Source organism: Plodia interpunctella, chromosome 13 (genome assembly GCF_027563975.2).
Source record: "Plodia interpunctella isolate USDA-ARS_2022_Savannah chromosome 13, ilPloInte3.2, whole genome shotgun sequence".
Taxonomy (NCBI): Eukaryota; Metazoa; Arthropoda; class Insecta; order Lepidoptera; family Pyralidae; genus Plodia; species Plodia interpunctella.
Genome location: NC_071306.1, coordinates 6,158,606 through 6,177,470, shown reverse-complemented (window position 1 = coordinate 6,177,470; position 18,865 = coordinate 6,158,606). Strand labels below are relative to the sequence as shown.

The 18,865-nt window shown below is 35.5% G+C and overlaps 1 protein-coding gene across 3 annotated transcripts; it reads right to left on the bottom strand.

Moving 5' to 3' along the window:
* Positions 1–1,668: 1,668 nt before the first annotated feature.
* LOC128675035 (acyl-CoA Delta(11) desaturase) lies at positions 1,669–9,277 on the bottom strand. 3 transcript variants are annotated; one of them, XM_053754111.2, is made up of 7 exons: positions 9,095–9,277; positions 5,713–5,941; positions 5,266–5,396; positions 4,780–4,985; positions 4,357–4,542; positions 2,991–3,147; positions 1,669–1,959 (listed from the first exon to the last, which is right to left on the bottom strand). In XM_053754111.2, exons 2-7 carry the CDS (start codon positions 5,936–5,938, stop codon positions 1,780–1,782), a joined length of 1,086 nt encoding a protein of 361 aa, XP_053610086.1. In that variant the 5' UTR covers positions 5,939–5,941; positions 9,095–9,277; the 3' UTR covers positions 1,669–1,779. The 3 variants fall into 3 exon arrangements, with proteins under 3 accessions (XP_053610086.1, XP_053610084.1, XP_053610085.1); XM_053754109.1 differs by lacking the exon at positions 9,095–9,277 and adding an exon at positions 6,404–6,523; XM_053754110.1 differs by lacking the exon at positions 9,095–9,277 and adding an exon at positions 6,394–6,513.
* Positions 9,278–18,865: the final 9,588 nt, after the last annotated feature.

Below are 18,865 nucleotides of genomic sequence, written 5' to 3'. Positions count from 1 at the left end.
AATTATTTATTTTGCCATCACCCCTGTATGATTTTTAGACGAAAATATTTTTGGATTACGATGTAGACCGTTCTACACCTTAAAATGTGTTTTTGTGTACATCCAGTACCTATAATACACAATCATGGTTCAAATGGTTTATATAGCTATTTATTTTCTGTCTTAATATATCCGAAATTAAAAACCTCATCATCCTGTCCTACGTCCATATCCTAACTATGTTATTATAAAAGGTAAAGTAAGTTTTGTTTCTTCATCTCTTCACACTCTATCTATTGGACTTATCTTTTTAAAATTTAAGAAGTTCCCTAGTTGATGCCGATCTGGTCATAAGTTTAAAGAGAAAGGTTAAGGTATAATTTATCATGGTTTTATCCGATCGAAGCCGGGACGGGCCGCTAGTTTATTTTATTAGCGTATTAATAAATGCGAAAGTTTAGAAGTGTGAGGATGTTTGTTCTTAATCACGTGATAATCCGCATGCTAATATTATAACTGCGAAAGTTTGTGTGTCACGGCTAAACTGCTAGGTCGATTTTAATGAAATTTGTAGGTAATAATAAATGTAAATATATTAGGACAAATCATACAGATTGAGCTAGCCCCTAAGTAAGTTCGAGACTTGTGTTATTGTGCTTGTGTTATTTGTTTATAACAAATACATATATAGATAAACATCCAAGACCCGGGCCAATCAGAAAAAGATCATTTTCCATCATGGCCCGACCGGGGTTCGAACCCGGGACCTCTCGATTAAGAGGCAAGCACTTTACAACTGCGCCACCAAAGTACTTATATAGTAGATGCTCCTAGCCTCAAAGGCTATGAACATATTGAAAGGGAACCGAGAGCTTTGTCAATGAGAGCGGATATGCTGGCTCGCAGGTGTGCATGTACGCTGGAGGTCAAAATTACATTGTTTAGAGTCTGGGCGGGAACTGCACACTGAATTTGTCAATCTTTGTTGCACCATTTCGGGGAGAGTGGTGCACGAATGGCCTAACAAAAAATGAGTACATAAATATATAGCAAATATTAATTCATTTACTTATTTAAGTAGAAATTTATTATCGTTATGTTGTCCTGTTTCGTTCGACCCATACTTATTCGAAATTTGTTTAATAGTTTTTACCTAACTATAAGAGTGATAAGCATTCATCTAAATCCACAAAAACATTCTAAACATTCTCATATAATGTAATTAACTTTCACGTTTAGATTATTAGAAAATGTGACATATCGATAGTACCTACTTAATAACGTCATGGATGGTAGTGCGAGTTAGATAAATTAAAGTTGGCAACCGAAGAGTCGAATGTTAGCAAGCATCATGGGCTGCATTAATTATAGCCCGTAATGGAGGTTGCCATCGATTTTCGCTTATCGCTCACGGCGGCACCAGCTGCGTATCACATTGGAGATTTTACCTTGTTTCAATTTACTGGCAATTATTTTTACAAAGCGGCTCATGTAGCCGCATTTTCAGATAATTTATGGTCCTTCATTCGATACACTCCCGTTTCAATAATTAATTTAGTATTATTTTAAATTATTAATGGAAGTGATTCATATATGAAATTCATAGTTCCAGAACATGCTAAAAACCAATGTAGCTAACAGTAGATGGTCGTTGAGTTCTTATTAAATAGCTATAGAAAATAAAACATATTTATATAATACACAACATTCACAATAATTGTATTTTATCAATTAGTAAGTACATAACGCGAAACATAAATCCTTAGATAAAATAATATCTTGCGTTGACTTATGACTTAATCACGTCGTCTTCTTCTCATCGCAGTCCACCTTGTCCACTTTCCCATACTTCTCCTTGAGCTTCTCAGTGAACTCCGGGTCGTCCCAGCCCCACAGGTGGTGGGTGCCGTCTCCTGTGCGGTACGTGCGTTGTCTGATGATCTCAGGAGAGACGCTCTTCAAATCATATGCTTGCCCTATCTGGAATTAAAAATTAAATTTGAAGACGCCCTGTGGATCGAAAGGTTCGTATCCTACTCGTGCCATATGAGTTTGTATACCAATCTGACTCATATATAGTGGTTTTCATAGACCACTACTTGCTTTCGGTGAAGGAAAACATGGTGAAGAAACTGCACACTGGTGGACAGTTTAGTTCATTAGTGTGTATGCGACTACCTGCCACTGAATGGCGGTAAGTAGTCGTCAAAAGTCTTGTAAGATGCCTTTAGGCGACTCGAATAAAATCTGACACCAGTGTTAGCAATAACACACTCGATATGAGATCTGAAATTAAAAAATGATATAGTTATTTATACCCTATTCATCTTGGACTGAGACAAAAGGTAAATAAACCTTGAACAAAAAATCATTATTTCTCGTTAATTTTGTTCTTATTTTCTGTTAATGTTAAATTTTTTGTTGTTGTTGTTTTATGGAGTCATGTCGCTTACTTAAATGTTTTGCTTGTTAATTTCTCGTTTCTTTTTTGTTTACTTTTTGTCTCAGTCCAAGATGAATAGGGTATAGTCATGTTTTTTATCCTAAGTTGGCGACGGGTATTGCGGGGTACACGCTATCGTTAAACTCGGACTTTATACCAACGCGAATGCGTTGCGTAGACCATTGCGTAGTTTGCATGAGAGCTTTTATTTACCGAAAAAAATTATTATTTATTTTTTCGGTAAATAACAGCTGAATCCGCTAAAGTTTGGCTAACTGTTTGCCGATAAGCTGTGTACAGCCGTTTTAAGTTTTAGCAGTGGCGAATAATGTTTAACCTTCATAGTCGACACGCTAAGAGTTATGTCCCATTGCTCCGTTGCTCTCCGTCATCCTCCGTCACGTTAACATTCGTCGACGGACAATGCACAAATTGAATGGAGATTCGACGTACGTCAACGCAATGTCAAAACATAAATAACCGAAAACAACGACGAGACGTGCATTGTTGTCGCAACGGAGTACGACTGAGCAATGGGGCATGGCTCTATGAAGTAGTTTAGCCTTGCCTTAGCCATGGCATCAATAAAGACGATGGTTGGCGTGAGCATGTTGTAGAACGGGTACTCCGTTGCGCGGTAGTCCCACGGGAATGTGTGGTGGTAGTTGTGGAACCCTTCCACGCAGATCATCCACGTACCGATGTTGTCCCGAGGGTTCAACGATCTGTTAATTTGTAGAATCATGATATACCAATACTAGACACTTCAATTTTATTGACATCAAATGGAAAACAAGTTTTTACTACATAATTGTAATTATTGCCACAAGCTTTTATTGTAGTAAGCGAGATCTTGTTGCTTGCTACACGTTACAAAATCCTTTCCGTGCTGTAAACCGTTGAGAAGTTCCCTCGTTGGGAGCCGCTTGCATGCCGCTTAATGCATTCTCATGAAAACGGAAGAAATGTGGGAAATTTCAACTCTATAAAGACCAGTAATGGAAGTAGTTGAAATTTAACTTGCAAGATTTTGATTACAGACAAACATCGGGAAAGGTGAAACTAAATATAAGTTTGAAAAAAAAATGTTTTCCGACAAAATGGCATGGAAAACAACTCTTACACATCTCGGCAAGTTTGCAACTTTGTGTGTATTCAATGAGATTTTTTACAATTTCCTCTTTTCTCTCTCTACCTCTTTTGATGTCAAGCTATTCACCCTTTGAAATTAATAAGCCACTCGCTCCGGTAACGAAAGCGAATGGTGGCCTTTGACCCGAAATTCGTTTATACCAGTCATAAGGTTGACTTTAATAGCTTTGCAAGTACGTTAATAGCTCTTTTAGTGACCAACTTACTATTTTAATGCGAAATGCTTATATAATATACTTATACCATAATTATTCAGGGAAATTTGTATACCTATTTAACGATGGGTACCTACCTACATAAAGAAAAGGTTACTCATAAGGTAAAGAGAATTGCGGAGAAAATGTAAATATTATTACTATTATTTTACTTTTTACGATCGATCGAATTGCAAATTTCATATAACGTTGTATAAAAACAATAAATAATATGAAATTGGAACACTCATTTATAGCGGTCGAACTGATTAGTTTCGACTTCACTAGGAAGACTTCCTCAGAGCGAGTTAAGGCAGACCCTCCGCTACCGTGGCCGTTTCATTACAGTGAGTTATCTTAGTTTTATGACCTATCTTGTCACAGTATCTTGTCTTCAACAAGATGTGAAGAAAGATAAGGAAACTAGATAAGAAAAAGTTTTATAAATAATAATATAAATAATAAAATAAAGGCCCATAGTAAAAGACAGAGTGAAACGGTAGAAGATCGTAATGGAGGCTAAGACCCATAAAGGATTGTTGAGTCGCAGGAAGTAAATAATGACCTATCCTGGGTTAAAAAACTTACTTGTCATACGGCCTGTATCCAAAGGTGTGGGCAAAACTGTTGATACTCCACACTACGTTGATGCCAATGGTGTATCTCAGGATAGTGGGGATGAAAAAGGCGTTCGTCCAAGTTTCCCCCCAGCAGTACACGGGAATGAGCGTCGGCATCACGAAACACAGGACGAACATCATCTTCATGTAATGTCTGTAAATCAACACTTAATTAAAATTTTTCCTATAGTTTAAGAAATGTTTTTTTTTTCTAAAAACATTTTTTTAATATAATCAATTAAAAAAATTACATGCACGTAACCTAAAGAGGCTTTTATAATTAAAATTTAAATCCCTAAATATAAATATATTAGGGTCACGTAGGCACTTTTTATTTCAAAATTCCCATTCTGGGGCCAAGCCTCAGGGTGTAGGTAGAAAAAAATCTAACTTTTTCTGAAACATAACAACGGGATCAGCGTAAAGGTCAGTGAGGTCAAGCCTGCGGCCGCCTTCAATGACCTCTGGTAACTTCTTGCAGCACAACCAGCCCATGTGGGAGTAGAACAGGCCGCGCTCAGCATTGTGAGGGTCGGCGTCGGTGTCGGCGTATTTGTGGTGGGTACGGTGGTCGCGCGCCCATTCGAAGATGCAGTCCTTCGAAACAGATCGTGAAAATTAGAAGCAAATACCTACCACAAAAGAACATAACGCAGGTCAGGAAATCCATACTAATGTTATAAATGTGAAATTCACGTCTATTTTGATTGAATTGCTTTTTGGGATCTTTTGGGACATCAAATGCTACCCTTTAATTTACCTACTATTTTATTTTTTATCTATGGATTTTACAACTTCATGATATAAATCAAACACACAAAGACAAAACAAAGTAACCCTTTGGTGCCATAACATGCTATATGATTAACATACTGACTTGGAAGCCCATGGTCTGCCAGATCATGAGTAGGATCCTCAGCGGCGTCTTGGCCTTGTAACTCCTGTGCGTCCACAGTCTGTGAGAGCCGGCGCCTATTCCTATCGCGCACATCAAGTGAACTGAGAACGCTGGAAATTATCGTAATAATTATGATTTTGGTTATTGTTTTAGTTATTATTCGAAATTTTCAAAATGTATATTGATATTTTTTGTAGACGTAAAAAATGTCTGGAAAGCGGCGTAAAATATCTTTTATGTACTTAGCTAAAAAATTAAGTTATGAAAAATAGATGCAAAGAAGGATAAAATAGTGCTTTTCGATAACTTAGTAATAAAACAGTAAATTTCCTTTTTTGTTGCGAGTCACTAAAGGGCGACATGACGGACAAATTTCTTTAATGTGAATACGTACTAGAAGAAAAAAAAGTGTACTTAAGTACTTACCGAATACATTTGTTTGCCATTTCGCGCTGGTGAGCGCCAAGTAGACCCCATACATGGAAGCCACGTGGAGGTAGAGGAACCAGAAAATGTTGAACCAGACGTACTCGTACTTTCTCGGGCTGGCGTTTTTTAGAACAGATACATCCTTAGCTAACCCCAGGTCAGAGGTCTGGGTATCGGTCTCAAACAGCACCCCGCTGACTACGGGGTCCACTTGGGGAGGCATTGTCTAAAAGAGACGAGAATTTTATTTAACTTGAACGGTACGAGAGCTGTTGTTTATGAAGTCCTTCCGTGGATGTCGTAGGTACGTGGTAACACGAACACATGGCCTTGCAGCTTGCCTATCAGCTTTATATAACATGACCAAAGAGTTTTTAAGTCAGGCATGCGGCCGGTCGTAAAATCGTAACGCTGCACGTTCCTTCATTTATTCCATGTTTTCCACGGACGACATGTAAAACTGAAACTTCCACTGCAGAAGGGTAGCTATCCAAGGCGTAGTTAAAGCCCAGGTATTTTTAAATGGTACAGCGACTTTCCTGCGCGTATCTATAATAAGTAATTCACAAAAAAAATAGTTTTAATGGTGTACGCGTATTAAGTTTGTTAGAAGTAGTTATAATTCGAGGAACAACAAATTAATTACTGTTCTAAAAATATTAAGAAAATATAACACACCGACACTAACCCAGGCAATTTTCTCCGCGGTACTAAACTCAAATTACACAAATCACTGCTTTTTAAACTGAATAATAATAAAAATGTTCGTCTGCCAATGGATCATCAGGTCAGGCAAGTTAATTTTGTATAAGTAATTTTATTTATTGCGCAAGTACGCATTGTAGTCAAATTAATGTAGATGTCGCCCAGTGTCCTTTAGGTAGGGACTCTTTATTTACAGAGTGTTACAAAATATTTGTGGTAAGATAGGGTACCACTTCGTATGAAGAGATATTTTACCTTGGATCCTTTATGCGAAGTTTCAAATCAATAAAGGATACTCGTAAGGATTGGTTTGTTCTGTATTCTTTATAGACGCGAGAGACATACATTATCTATCCAAAGTAACGTACCTTACTACTTCGTATATATCCCTATATAGGTATTTCGTAACATCCTGTATATTCTATTCGTATTTCCTAATTTCATACCTCAATAAAGAGATATATTTTTTACACCCCACGATAGAAGGAGAGGAGTTATAAATTTAACGTGTCTGCGTATCTGAAATACAAGCACGACGGAGTAGCCAAAAGGCTGAACCTATTTTAATCACGTTTTTCTTTATTTGAAAGAGAATTTAATCGAGAGTGTTTATAGCCTAGCTATATATTGTATGGTAATTATGGTAAATGTGCGTTCAGCCGTCAGCTCTTTTCTTACAAATGATATGATGACAGCAACGTTGTTTGGAGGTTTCTTAAAATTTTAATTTAATTTTTGTAATTTTACCAAACACTGTTTTCAATCTTAACTTAAACATGAATGATTACTACGTTCAATATTTGCCACCCCATGTATATTTAAGATTGTCTATTTGTCAACACGTATATAGTGGTTTATAAATGAAAATATTCGTAAAACTGTAGTTATTAAGTTAGTGAATAAATGGTCCCGTGGTGTTGAACGTACGTGTATTCTTACCAAGATGGAGGCACAGAGTGAACGGGTAAATAAACAAAGAAGCCATAGACAATAAAATAAACTTAAACGAATATGTTGCTATTTCCAAAAACAGTAAATAAATAAATAAATATATTAGGACAAATCACACAGATTAAGCTAGCCCCAAAGTAAGTTCGAGATTTGTGTTATAGGATACTAACTCAACGATACTATATTTTATAACAAATACAAATATAGATAAACATCCAAGACCCGGGTCCAATCAGAAAAAGTTCATTTTCCATCATGACCCGACCGGGGATCGAACCCAGGATCTCTGGGTTCAGTGGCTAGAACTTTACCACTGTGCCACCGAGGTCGTCAAACAGTATCACAATCTTATAATTATTTAGTTAAAGATTTCAAAGTTGCTAAGGTTCTAAAGAACATTATAGAAGAAGCTGTGCTACAAACTCCATTAAAACATTTCAAAAATGTGTATTTGCTAAGCTAATTAATTACTTACTCCTATTTACACATTAATGTGGCGTGTGTAAAGTTAATCAGTGTGAACCCTCAGACATGTTGCGATAAGTAGGATTACATTACTACTCGAGTGGAAAGACATGGGCTGCAGAACCGAGAACAATAAAATCTGCGTTTTACGCATCACTTCCTGTGTTCATTCGTATGTTTTCAAGCCGGGTTTAAACAATGTTTTCCTACATTTTAAATATTTAGGTAGGTTATAAGACTTGATTCATTAATGTACTAATACATACAGACACTTTATTTAAGAAAAGGGAGGGACGAAGAGGATGAAGAGAATATATACAGGCAGTTCTTTATTTATATACGTAAAAAACTTAATAGTATAACCAGAAAAATGTATGGATATTTTTGAAATTGTTGTCAAGATTTTTCAGTTTAGCCTTAGGCCTTAGGCTAGGCCTAGTTAGAGTTAAGCATTATGGTGAAAGGATCTCAATCGGACCTCTTAATCCAGAATGAATGATACTTCTAAATAAAAAGTTTATTAAGTACATAATCATTTATACAATAATCCCTAAACTTTATATTAGACAGAAATGAAATGTACGCACACTCTGTACTACATGAAATCAGGTACACACTTATTTAATTTTGAATTAGTAATTTGGTAGCCAAGTAGTTATAATATTTATAAAAACAGTATCTAATAATGTAATAACTATTTCCACCACGACAGTCTTTATTTATGTGATTGCGTTCTAGCGATCGGAAATTACGCGGTTCGTAGTCCGGTCTAGTGTTGCCTATCGAGTGCCCACTATCGCACTCATTCGTTCGACTATCGATAGTTCAAACTAAAGTTATAGTATCGACAAAAAATTAAATAATCAAACAAAATTAAATGCCACTTTAATTTTTATTTAATTGATCAGTTCTATTATTTATGAGATTTACAATTTTTTCGACTTCATTAAAGTATTACAAATGTTTTTTGCGTTACTCCAAAATCCGTGATTTCACAATACATTATTGCCCACATACAAGCTCTATATAAAATTTTGTTTGTATGCTACTTGGAGAGTAGCCAATTAACATAACCACATCAGTTACACAAATTTCTCGGCAATCACACTTTGTACAGTCGGAGGCGGATAAACCTGGCCTCCAGCTAACTAACTTACCTACTACAGGGGGTCAAGTTTACCTGAATCCAACTTCAAGTTTACCTGAATTCAACGTCAAGTTTATTTGACTCCAACTCTGACCGTACTAACTTACTTACCTCGATAGGCTCGATAATCCGCTTCTACCATACATGCACAGCTCCAGCTTCAGCAGGAGAGAGACTCAAACTGACGATAATGAATACGTGCCTCAATCGAGTGAATATCAGTGGATTTGTCACGAATACTTTTCGAGAACGTAGGTATATAAGAATCTATAAATATCGAATTAGTATAGTAACTTTTGGCTAAAAAAGCTTTTCAAAATTTATAAGGAAAATTAAAAAAAATTATACGATAGAGCCACAACTCATTTCCTATTAAAATTTTGGTCGATATCGTACTAGCCCCTGTCTTGTGTATTATTCAACCTGATTTATGGAAACCAAGAAAATAAATGTATTAAAAAATAGTTAATAAACCACCGACTACCGTCTTTAAAGCAGTGAGTTTAGTTAGTGAAGTAGTAGAAAAAGCCTTATATACTTTAAATTCGCTTTTTGCATTTATGTAATAAAGTTAAATAATAAAACTCGTTGTTGTACTATAAAAAATGTACAGGTGTATGTAGGTACTTACTACATGAAAAAGTTTATGTACGGTGCAGTCTTATCGCTAAACTACAGCTTATAGGCGCGACCTAAAATAAAAAAAATACAGTACAACATAATGCAACATAGAATTCAAGAACATACCTACTATTTAAAAAATATATAAAAATTAATTACATATCCTCGGAAGATATCTTCTTTGATGAAATGAAATTCATTTATGTTGCATGTTTAGATAAATTAGTTGAAACGGATAACAACTATTCGCGAAAGATACATTAGGTATAGAGAACCTTGGCCCAAACACAAAACAACATGAGGATATGTTTGAAGATCTCACAGACATATAAGCATAATGTCTGTGGAAGATCTCTAAACATAAACAAAAAAAAGTTAATTATAAACTTAAAATAAAATGGTATACCAAATGAAATACGTAAAAATGGTATACCAAATGAAAAGTGTTTAACATACATTTTGAAAAAGTGTTGGAGTACACTATATTTTATAGTATCTGATAAAAGACCTATATCAAATCCAATCAAATCAAATATTGCTTTACAACAACTTACATTACACGTTGCAAGAAATAAATCATTTTGCACTTTAAATTTTATTTGTAATATTTAAAATAGAAATAAGTGGAACAGTGATATATTGCGAATGAAGAAAACATATATATTTTTTAATATCTCTATATATTACCATTTTAAATGATTGTGTGAGAAATAATTCAATCTCTGGTAAAACGGGCGCGGTCGAAATCGGAAGGCAATTGAACTGGCATCACCGCCGATTACCAGTATTGTGGCTTAAATGGTTTCCGATCTTTAAAAACGATTTGATTGCCGTACCAAATTGAAATGGTGCGGTCAGCTCACGTTCAATTTAGATTGGACTTATTTACTTGAAAATTATTTAGTTTTAGGATGACGATATTTGTGTCCTAATTCTATTATTTATTATATTGTTTACGTCAAAAGAAAATATGTAGGTAATTTTTTTAAAGTTTCTGTTTTAAAATGTTGTGAAATCAGTGGTGGTGAAGCAAGTCACACTATAATCCTCCAGGAGCCAAGAGGCGAAAAATTAGCTGCGCATTATTATAATTTACTCGTACGTTTGATAAAGGAATGAGGCATACCTTTATGTAACGGTAATCGTAATTCAGAGTACGGGTAAATAGAACTGTTATTTTAGCCACATTTCCCTGTAACTATATTTTGAAACAACTCGTACAGATTGATTTTTTAATGATGGTCAAATGATGGCCATTATGGTCAAATGGATACTTCCAACATAAGACAAAGGTCCTACATAGATACCTACCTACCTACAACTACATAGAGTAGGTAAAGATCAAATCCCGGCTGAATATTCATTGTGGTGGTTGTGTAGTCGGTCAATTATGTCGACAACAAAGGGCCGCGAGCTTGGAATCAATTTAAGCGGCCATTGGCTATATATGTACGTGCACAACTATGCATACTAGATATAGAGTTCCTATTTAGACATCGTAATAATAAGAAGTGAGAGGTAAATTACTTCCATATACATACTAATATTGTAAATGCGAAAGTCTGTCTATCTGTTGAGCTTTCACGCTAAAATAATGGGCCGATTTATAGACTATATAGTGGTTATGGATTGGAGAGAGTGATTTTGAAAAATCTGACGTAAGTTTTGAGCAAAACAACATTATCTACCTTTTAAATTACTAATAATAAACTCGGTTTTGAGTTTGAAGTAACGATTATATTTTATGTAAAATAATGGTATGAATTTAGTGAAAATCAGAAATCTAATTATCTCATTAGATGGGGAGAAAGACAGCAGTAAAATGTGAATTTAAAGGACGGCGGCTACACGATTGTATTGTACATAATGAACAGCGCACTTGTAAATTGCAATGTAGAAGTATAAATATACCTATTTGTAGTATAAAATGTGAAAATTGTTTTAGAGTACTCACAGGTTAAATGTAGTGGGTAACAAAATAAATGAGCAAGTTTTAATCACAAATGTAAACGCAGCGCATACCTGCGGACCAAGTGCATTAACAACGCTGGATGTTGCTGCCACCGCTTAAAGTTTTAACAATCGGATTATCCCAGCTTTGGACTTGCTAATGATTTTAGTTCCCGTCTGAAATGCTTCAGCAAAATGTTATGCCGCTCACGAAAATTGATCATAACGGACCTTTAATTGTGTTTAGTCAATAAAAATTACAGGGAATTACAAAAGGGAGCGTTTCCTGGGGCTTTTGGATTAACAACGGTTTTTTAGAATATAATACTCTATTTGACTAGATGAAGACAAATGAGGCCTGGAAAGCGTTCACTGCGATGTTTAAGTTATATAGACGCTGAACCCCCATGAGGGGGCATTTTCATACTTTACAAAAACTGATCCTTTAGGCAGGTGGACATTGTTCCGCCAAGTAGTGTCAAAAAACGAGAAAAGTTTCCATATCTTATGTCTTTTAATAAATTTGTTTATGCTTCTTACCTATATTTTGAGCAAAGCTAATGAAATATGAACGTCCGCATTAGAAGATAAGTTTCCAATTCGTGTGATTCAATTTCAAATTAATAGAGAGTGAACCTTCTGTAATTTCTTTATGTTAAAATACGGGCTTTGCGTCCTCACTGTCACGAATGTAACCGGTAATAACTACGCGAGAATGAGAAAAAGACTGAACCTTCTGTACAAAATATAATTTGTTTACTCTTTAACGAGGCCTCCGATGACTGTGACGCCTACGAGCCGACGGTTCTGTAACAAAAGCCTTTTTAAAATCCTCCCCGGACGACCTTCGCTAATCCGGGGCGGGCGGATCGCGTAGATTGGCTTCATAACTTTTTCAAAACAAATTTGCATATTTCTGAGCTTGTTGAGATTTATCTAGAATGACAATTTCATATTAGTGCTGTGTTCAAACAACATTCATAAAATGAACATCCATTATGTAAATTGTAATTTAACTGCATGTAAGTAGATATAGATCGTAGGTCATAACATATAAAGTTCATTTTTACTTTGTGTCTCTTCTTTGATGAAAATGAGCACTTTTTCGGATAACACTAATGATAGAATCTAGTATTTATAGAGATGTCCTATATATTTTTCGACCACAAATAAGACAAACACGTAAAGTAAACATGTTAAAAGGCTATTATAAACGCACAATATAGTGCTAGAACCGCCGCTCACGAGCAATTGCAAACGTTACATGCATGGTAACAATTGACGTCCTTTGATAAAGGGCTCTTAGCAGGCCTTAAAGCCAATCCATTCCGAAATTACATCTCGCCCCAGGATTGAATGGCCCGAAGAGCAGGTATAGTCGAGATGCGGCTCAGCGCCGTAGCTTACGTTTGTTCCCGTTGTGTCCTATATTTGGAAATAAGTGGCGAAGATCATGAATGAACATATCACTCAAATCTATTGGCATTTTTTATCCGGAGTCAAGCCTCTATGTTAATAAGCTAGCTAAAATAGGCTAAACGCGTACTGGCCCCGGGAGCACAAAATGGGGTGTGCTCCGACTAAGTGGACATGGTTTTATATTTTCCTAATGTGAGGGATTACAAAGATATGAACGATGTTCAAACGAATAAGAAGAGTGGGAGCTATAGGGAACAGACGACAGTTTCGTCTACTAACAAAATGAAATTTCTTGTGTGCCACAAATTCCCGCTTGGATTATATACTTAACTTGTCATCATTTATTTATGAAATCGCGCTCTTTATGGGTTAAATTACATGCGCATTTCATTACGTTAATTGAGGGACATTTACATTTAACTTGTTGCGAGAATTAACTGATAAGTTCTTTATACAATTATGTAAGTCGGTAATCCTCAATAGCAATGGGCAGATTCGCAACTTGACAGATTCTCTTGTGGACGGAATCTAATGGGTTCCCAATTTTGTTTGGATCTTATAATATAAAAAATCCAGATTGTGAACATATTCTTACATATTGCATAACAAAATGAGGATTTTTATTTCTTAATACAAAATCCTCATTTTCAATAATAATCCATACAGAGGCAGAGGTGCCACTCTCAAAAACTACTGTACGGATTTTTATGCGGTTTTTGCCAATAGCCAGTGTGATCACCTGTTAAGTGTACAATTTGTTATGTTTTTACCCGAGCAAAGCCGGGATGTGCCGCTAGAAAAATGTTATGTTTAGTGTTTTGATGAATTAAATTAAAATTGAATTGGTCGTGACTTATAAATCATCTTTGGAATTTGAAAATTTAATAAAATGCTGAAATAGAAGAGCTACAATAAATCCACAGTGGCTAAGTGTGTAGTGCTGGATATTGGAGTCATGAATCACGGAGAAGCAAATTGTTATCTGAGACAAGGCTGGTCGGGGATCTGACAAATACTGTTCTGATACACTCCACACGCGGCACACTTTGTTGGGAAATTGATGTTTTATTAACCGCTGAAAATGCGGGAAAAGCGATTTAAGATTTACTTTTATTAACGCACTAGATTCGGTGTTGAAATAAAATCTCTCTGTTAGAGTAGATACATATCTAATTTTTTCAATACATGTGTGCTCCATATTATTGTCTGAACGAAATCTTTTGTTGTTGTTGCAGAATGTTACAGACTTGAACCAATTGAATTAATTACTTAATTGAATTAGGTACCTGACTAGTAGGGATTTGTTATTTTATGTAGGTATAGCCGGATTAATAAACGGAACTCTTATGACTATATATAAGCAAAAATGGTAAAAATGTTTTTTTTAAATCTAGGTACCTATATAACGTATTGGCTTTTTAACCAACTTAAAACAAAGTAGAAGGTTCTCAATTCGTCGCAATCTTTTATTGATTTCTGAATTTCTTTCAACCTTGGTGACAGATTGCTAATACGTTTGTTTGTGCTTTCGATAAATAAAGTCTGTTAATTGATGTAAACATCTGGTGTCTATTTGTCGACGGGGTTGTGCGAATCTTATTATTATTAACGTTGAAAGGGTTGCCAACAAGCGATAAAAAGGGACCATTCAGTCACAATCGCACGTTGATGCGTTTTAACGAATTGTTTACGTGTTAATGAGTGACTGACAACAATACAATGCTTTGTAATAAAAATCGAGCGTTCAGAAATGTTATGTTATATATTAATTGTTTGACATGGATCTTATTTAGTTTTTGCAATGTTTATTAGGTACGTGTTTGTGTAAGATAGCAGCGGGTTAGTTTAAGGAATATATAACTTAACTTTAAATAAAGAGGTAATAATTACCGACAAAACAGGTATTGTAGAAGAATGAATTTACAAATCAATGTTTTTTTTCTTATTTGCCATGACAAATGCTTTTAGGAAACTTGGCTAAAATCTGACATACACGTTTAGAAAAAAATCATCAATCACGTTTACACGTTTACTTTTTGCAGAGACACATCAATGAATAATCTTTGAAATTAGGTATCTGAAAACACTTTTTATTTATTTATTTCGTCGATAATATTTACTGACTTCGAAGCTTTATTAGTTAGAACAAACATAAATGTTTGTATAATATTTAATTTGCGACATTTTTGACACTGGCGAGCAGTTTGGGTCCCGCGCAGAGGGTCGCTATCAGCCGATCTCGGGCGCATTTTTGTTAATAGCACCCAATCTCGATGGCGCAAGTGCAAGCGGAAACTATTGTGTCAACCTAGTGTCAAGTGATGACACAGACAAGATAGCTCATAAATATGAAAAAGACGTATTTTACTACCCCGTACCAGTATGAAATGCAGATCAGAACCAGGTTTTACATTTTGCTTCTATTAGGCCTATTTAGATGACATTATACTTTTTGTTATATGCATAATCATTAACTATATAAATTATAGTTTAGAAGTGCACTCAAATACTAAATAATAACGGCGAAGATTCCAGGATAACGCTCAGGTAAGAGAGAGACTACAAAATAACTGCCAAATGTTCTTATGGCTTGTACCACTCGTCCCCTCGTGTAGGGTCAGTGTAACAGTAGGGGTCCGATGACAACCCCAAGTAGAAGGTCTCTGAGAAATCTCCCTCCCTTTTATATGAGCTCCATAGCATTCCGCTTAGTCGAGTCGCGATATATTGCGATTTAGAAACATGTGTTTGTCTTACCCAGCGTCCTCATTGACTGGCGAGCGCTGTACGACGCGATGCGGCTTATTAAAATTTACGGTAACGACACGCGATAGCGCAGGCCACAAGTATATACGTATATAAATACGTTTCATATTCTCGCATTGCGTTATGCTACGTCGCGCTGCGTTGTCGCATGTGTAGCTCAGCTAGGACACCTAGTTTCGCGACGCTCTTCTTTTGTCGAAGAGCGTAATATCTTTTGTGGGTTGTAATTTGATTACTTTTGATCTCATTTCGATTGATGTGAGGACTTATTTACTGATTCCGAGTCGTCTGTGATGTGTTTCTTAATTTAAATACGCCGCCCTATCTATTTACAAATATCTGTGATATTTGTATATTCCAAGATAGACCAACCTTTCATTCTATGGTAGGAGTCGATTTTATTTTGTTATACTGAAATAAAAAAATCCATCTCACTCATGTGGCACGAGTAGGATTCGAACCTGGGACCTTTCGGTCCACAGGCCGGAGTCTTAACCATTACACCACCACCGCTTCGATACCTATGGACTTACAATAAATTGTATCCTGAATTCCTGAATAATTACAGTTGTAGTGTGTGCTTGAATTGTGTCAAGCCACGTGATAAGTTTCTGCACAATGTGAATTTGAATATGTTGAAGGGAATTACAATTTACCGCTATGTATATATGGTACTCATGTAACGCATAATTAAAGGGTGATAATTTTTACGCTAGCCCCGGGCTTCACGGTGTCATATGCAAACAGAATGCAAAGAGGAACATGTGATTTTGAGATAGAGTTGTTGCCTGTAAAATATTAGGGTCAAATTTCGATCCTGAACTGAGTCAACACTAGTACATAGTGCATATATCATGTATTTATTCCTCAGGCGCGGATTAGACCTCTGTCTCTCCAGACAGGCTGTTATGACCCCAGATAACGCGTGAAATTGGCATCACATACGAAAAATATCTTTTTAATGTCCTTTATCGTCGAAGGTTTCTACTCTGATGTTTTTTTCTGTAACTATATGACTTGGTTATAAAAATAAAAAGTTCTTAAACAATAATTACATTATGTAGTTATACATATATTACATATATAAAAACTAACAATAAATAAAGTGTCCCAATGATGGACAAAGGATTTTCCTTTTAGGCTGGTTGACAAATTTTTGTTTTGATGACTAATTGAAGGTCAATAAATAAATAGAAACACCAGTGAAAAAATACTGTGATAATGACAATGCTTTCAAAGATATGATAAATCTAAAATCACATTTTTGGGCTCGTCCAAAAGCTCCATACTAAATGACACGTCAAAGTGACGTCACAACGTGGTAATATGTTAGCAAAAAAAGCTATGTTTGTTCGACAGCTACATTAAATATTACGTTTATGGTTCACTTGATTGACTTCATAAATTTGTATGATGGTTTTTGAGTTTGTTTTTATAATTGCATAATTTTTTAAATGGACTTTCCAACCAACTTTAAATATTCGTATTTAATGACCCAGCCGCATTGTTACAATCTATGAAATTATCACAATTATCCTGAATATATCTATTTTATCTAAATTATACATATATATTTACAATTCACTGACCTTGTCAACTACCCTACATATTATAAACAAAGACCTTTGTCGCGTCTGTATTTGTCACGATAAAGTCAAAAATTCACGGAAAATCCGTGATGTCACGATAAAGTCAAAAATTCACGGAAAATCCGTGAATTTTTGACTTTATCGTGAATAGGAATGAAAATGCGATCTTCAGCAATAGATAGTGTGATTTCTGTGAAAAGTGGTAAGGTAGGTAAAAGAGTGTACAAATTATTCTATTTAACTCGAGCGAAGCCGGGACAGGCCGTTAGTTACATAATTTAATCAATCTCAGTTAAACTTGTCGAAGTTGTCATGCTGACCACTGACCAGTGTATATAAGGGTTGGAGCTCAAATAACCCAGAGTCAACATCAATTATACAGTAATTAAATCAAATCAAGTTTATTTAAATTGGATTCTTGATAGCATCATTCCGAGTTTTCAGAGGCAATGATCCCAGGGGTTGTTACAATTCAATGTACAACGGTACGTTGTTGTACGATTTGTCCGACAATTCCTGCGTCATTTTATTTAAACCCAAATGATTACATATGGTGGGTGAAAAAGGAGACAAACAACTTTTTATGATATATATCTTTTTTAAGCTGTTGTTCCTTGATTTAAAAAGGCAATTCCATTGCCTCGACCTCCAAATGTTGATTCTCGGAACAAAGAAAAACTGGATCTTGATTGTGGTCCGACGAAATCACATTGTATAAATTGGATTTTCCCAATTTTTATCACGAGTTTTTTTTTTCTATTACGTTATTTAGATCCAGTTGTAACTTTTGATAGAAAGTCAGGGTAAATAATAAGTACTTTTTTTTCACCTGCAATCAATTTTGCATCTGTTTATCTCTGTCTTTACATTGCTTGTTCAATTTCATCACGAAACGTTAAACATGTGGGTAAAATTAGAAATTGATTACAGGAATATACTTACAACAAAAGTTTGTCATTGGAATCGATTCCACATGACTTTCTAACTGGTGTTAAATTTTAATTGGTAGTTATTATAATTTATCATAAAAGATTTGTCCCATTGGACATCCAAATTGGCAAAATATCTAAAATAGGTTCCTCGGTATCCGAGTATATTTTCCGCATTTTTTCTAGCGAATTTTTTATTGCGGAAATGTAAACATATAATTTATATAAGGGTGGATGTGAAATATAGCGTCCTAGACTGTACATGTAATTAGATGATAATCGGCTCAATAGTACTGATGATTTGTGGGAGGAAAGGATGGCGTGCGAAGAGACGCGCGTGGGCGGCGGGGGTCGTGACGTAACGCGCGCAGGCGCACGGCCGCGCTCCTTGGTGTGTAGAGTAGGGGTGATATGCAGATGCGACAGATCAAGCGAAATTTAAAATCTGTTCATAAAATATTACATCACTAGTGACGTTTGATATAGAAATAGATAAGAAACGAATTTCGAAAAGTGTTCAGACTTTGTATGGTGGGTTATTAGACCAATAAATCCACTTGATTTTCAAGGAATTGCATTCGTACAATTCTGTGTTTATTTGATGATTG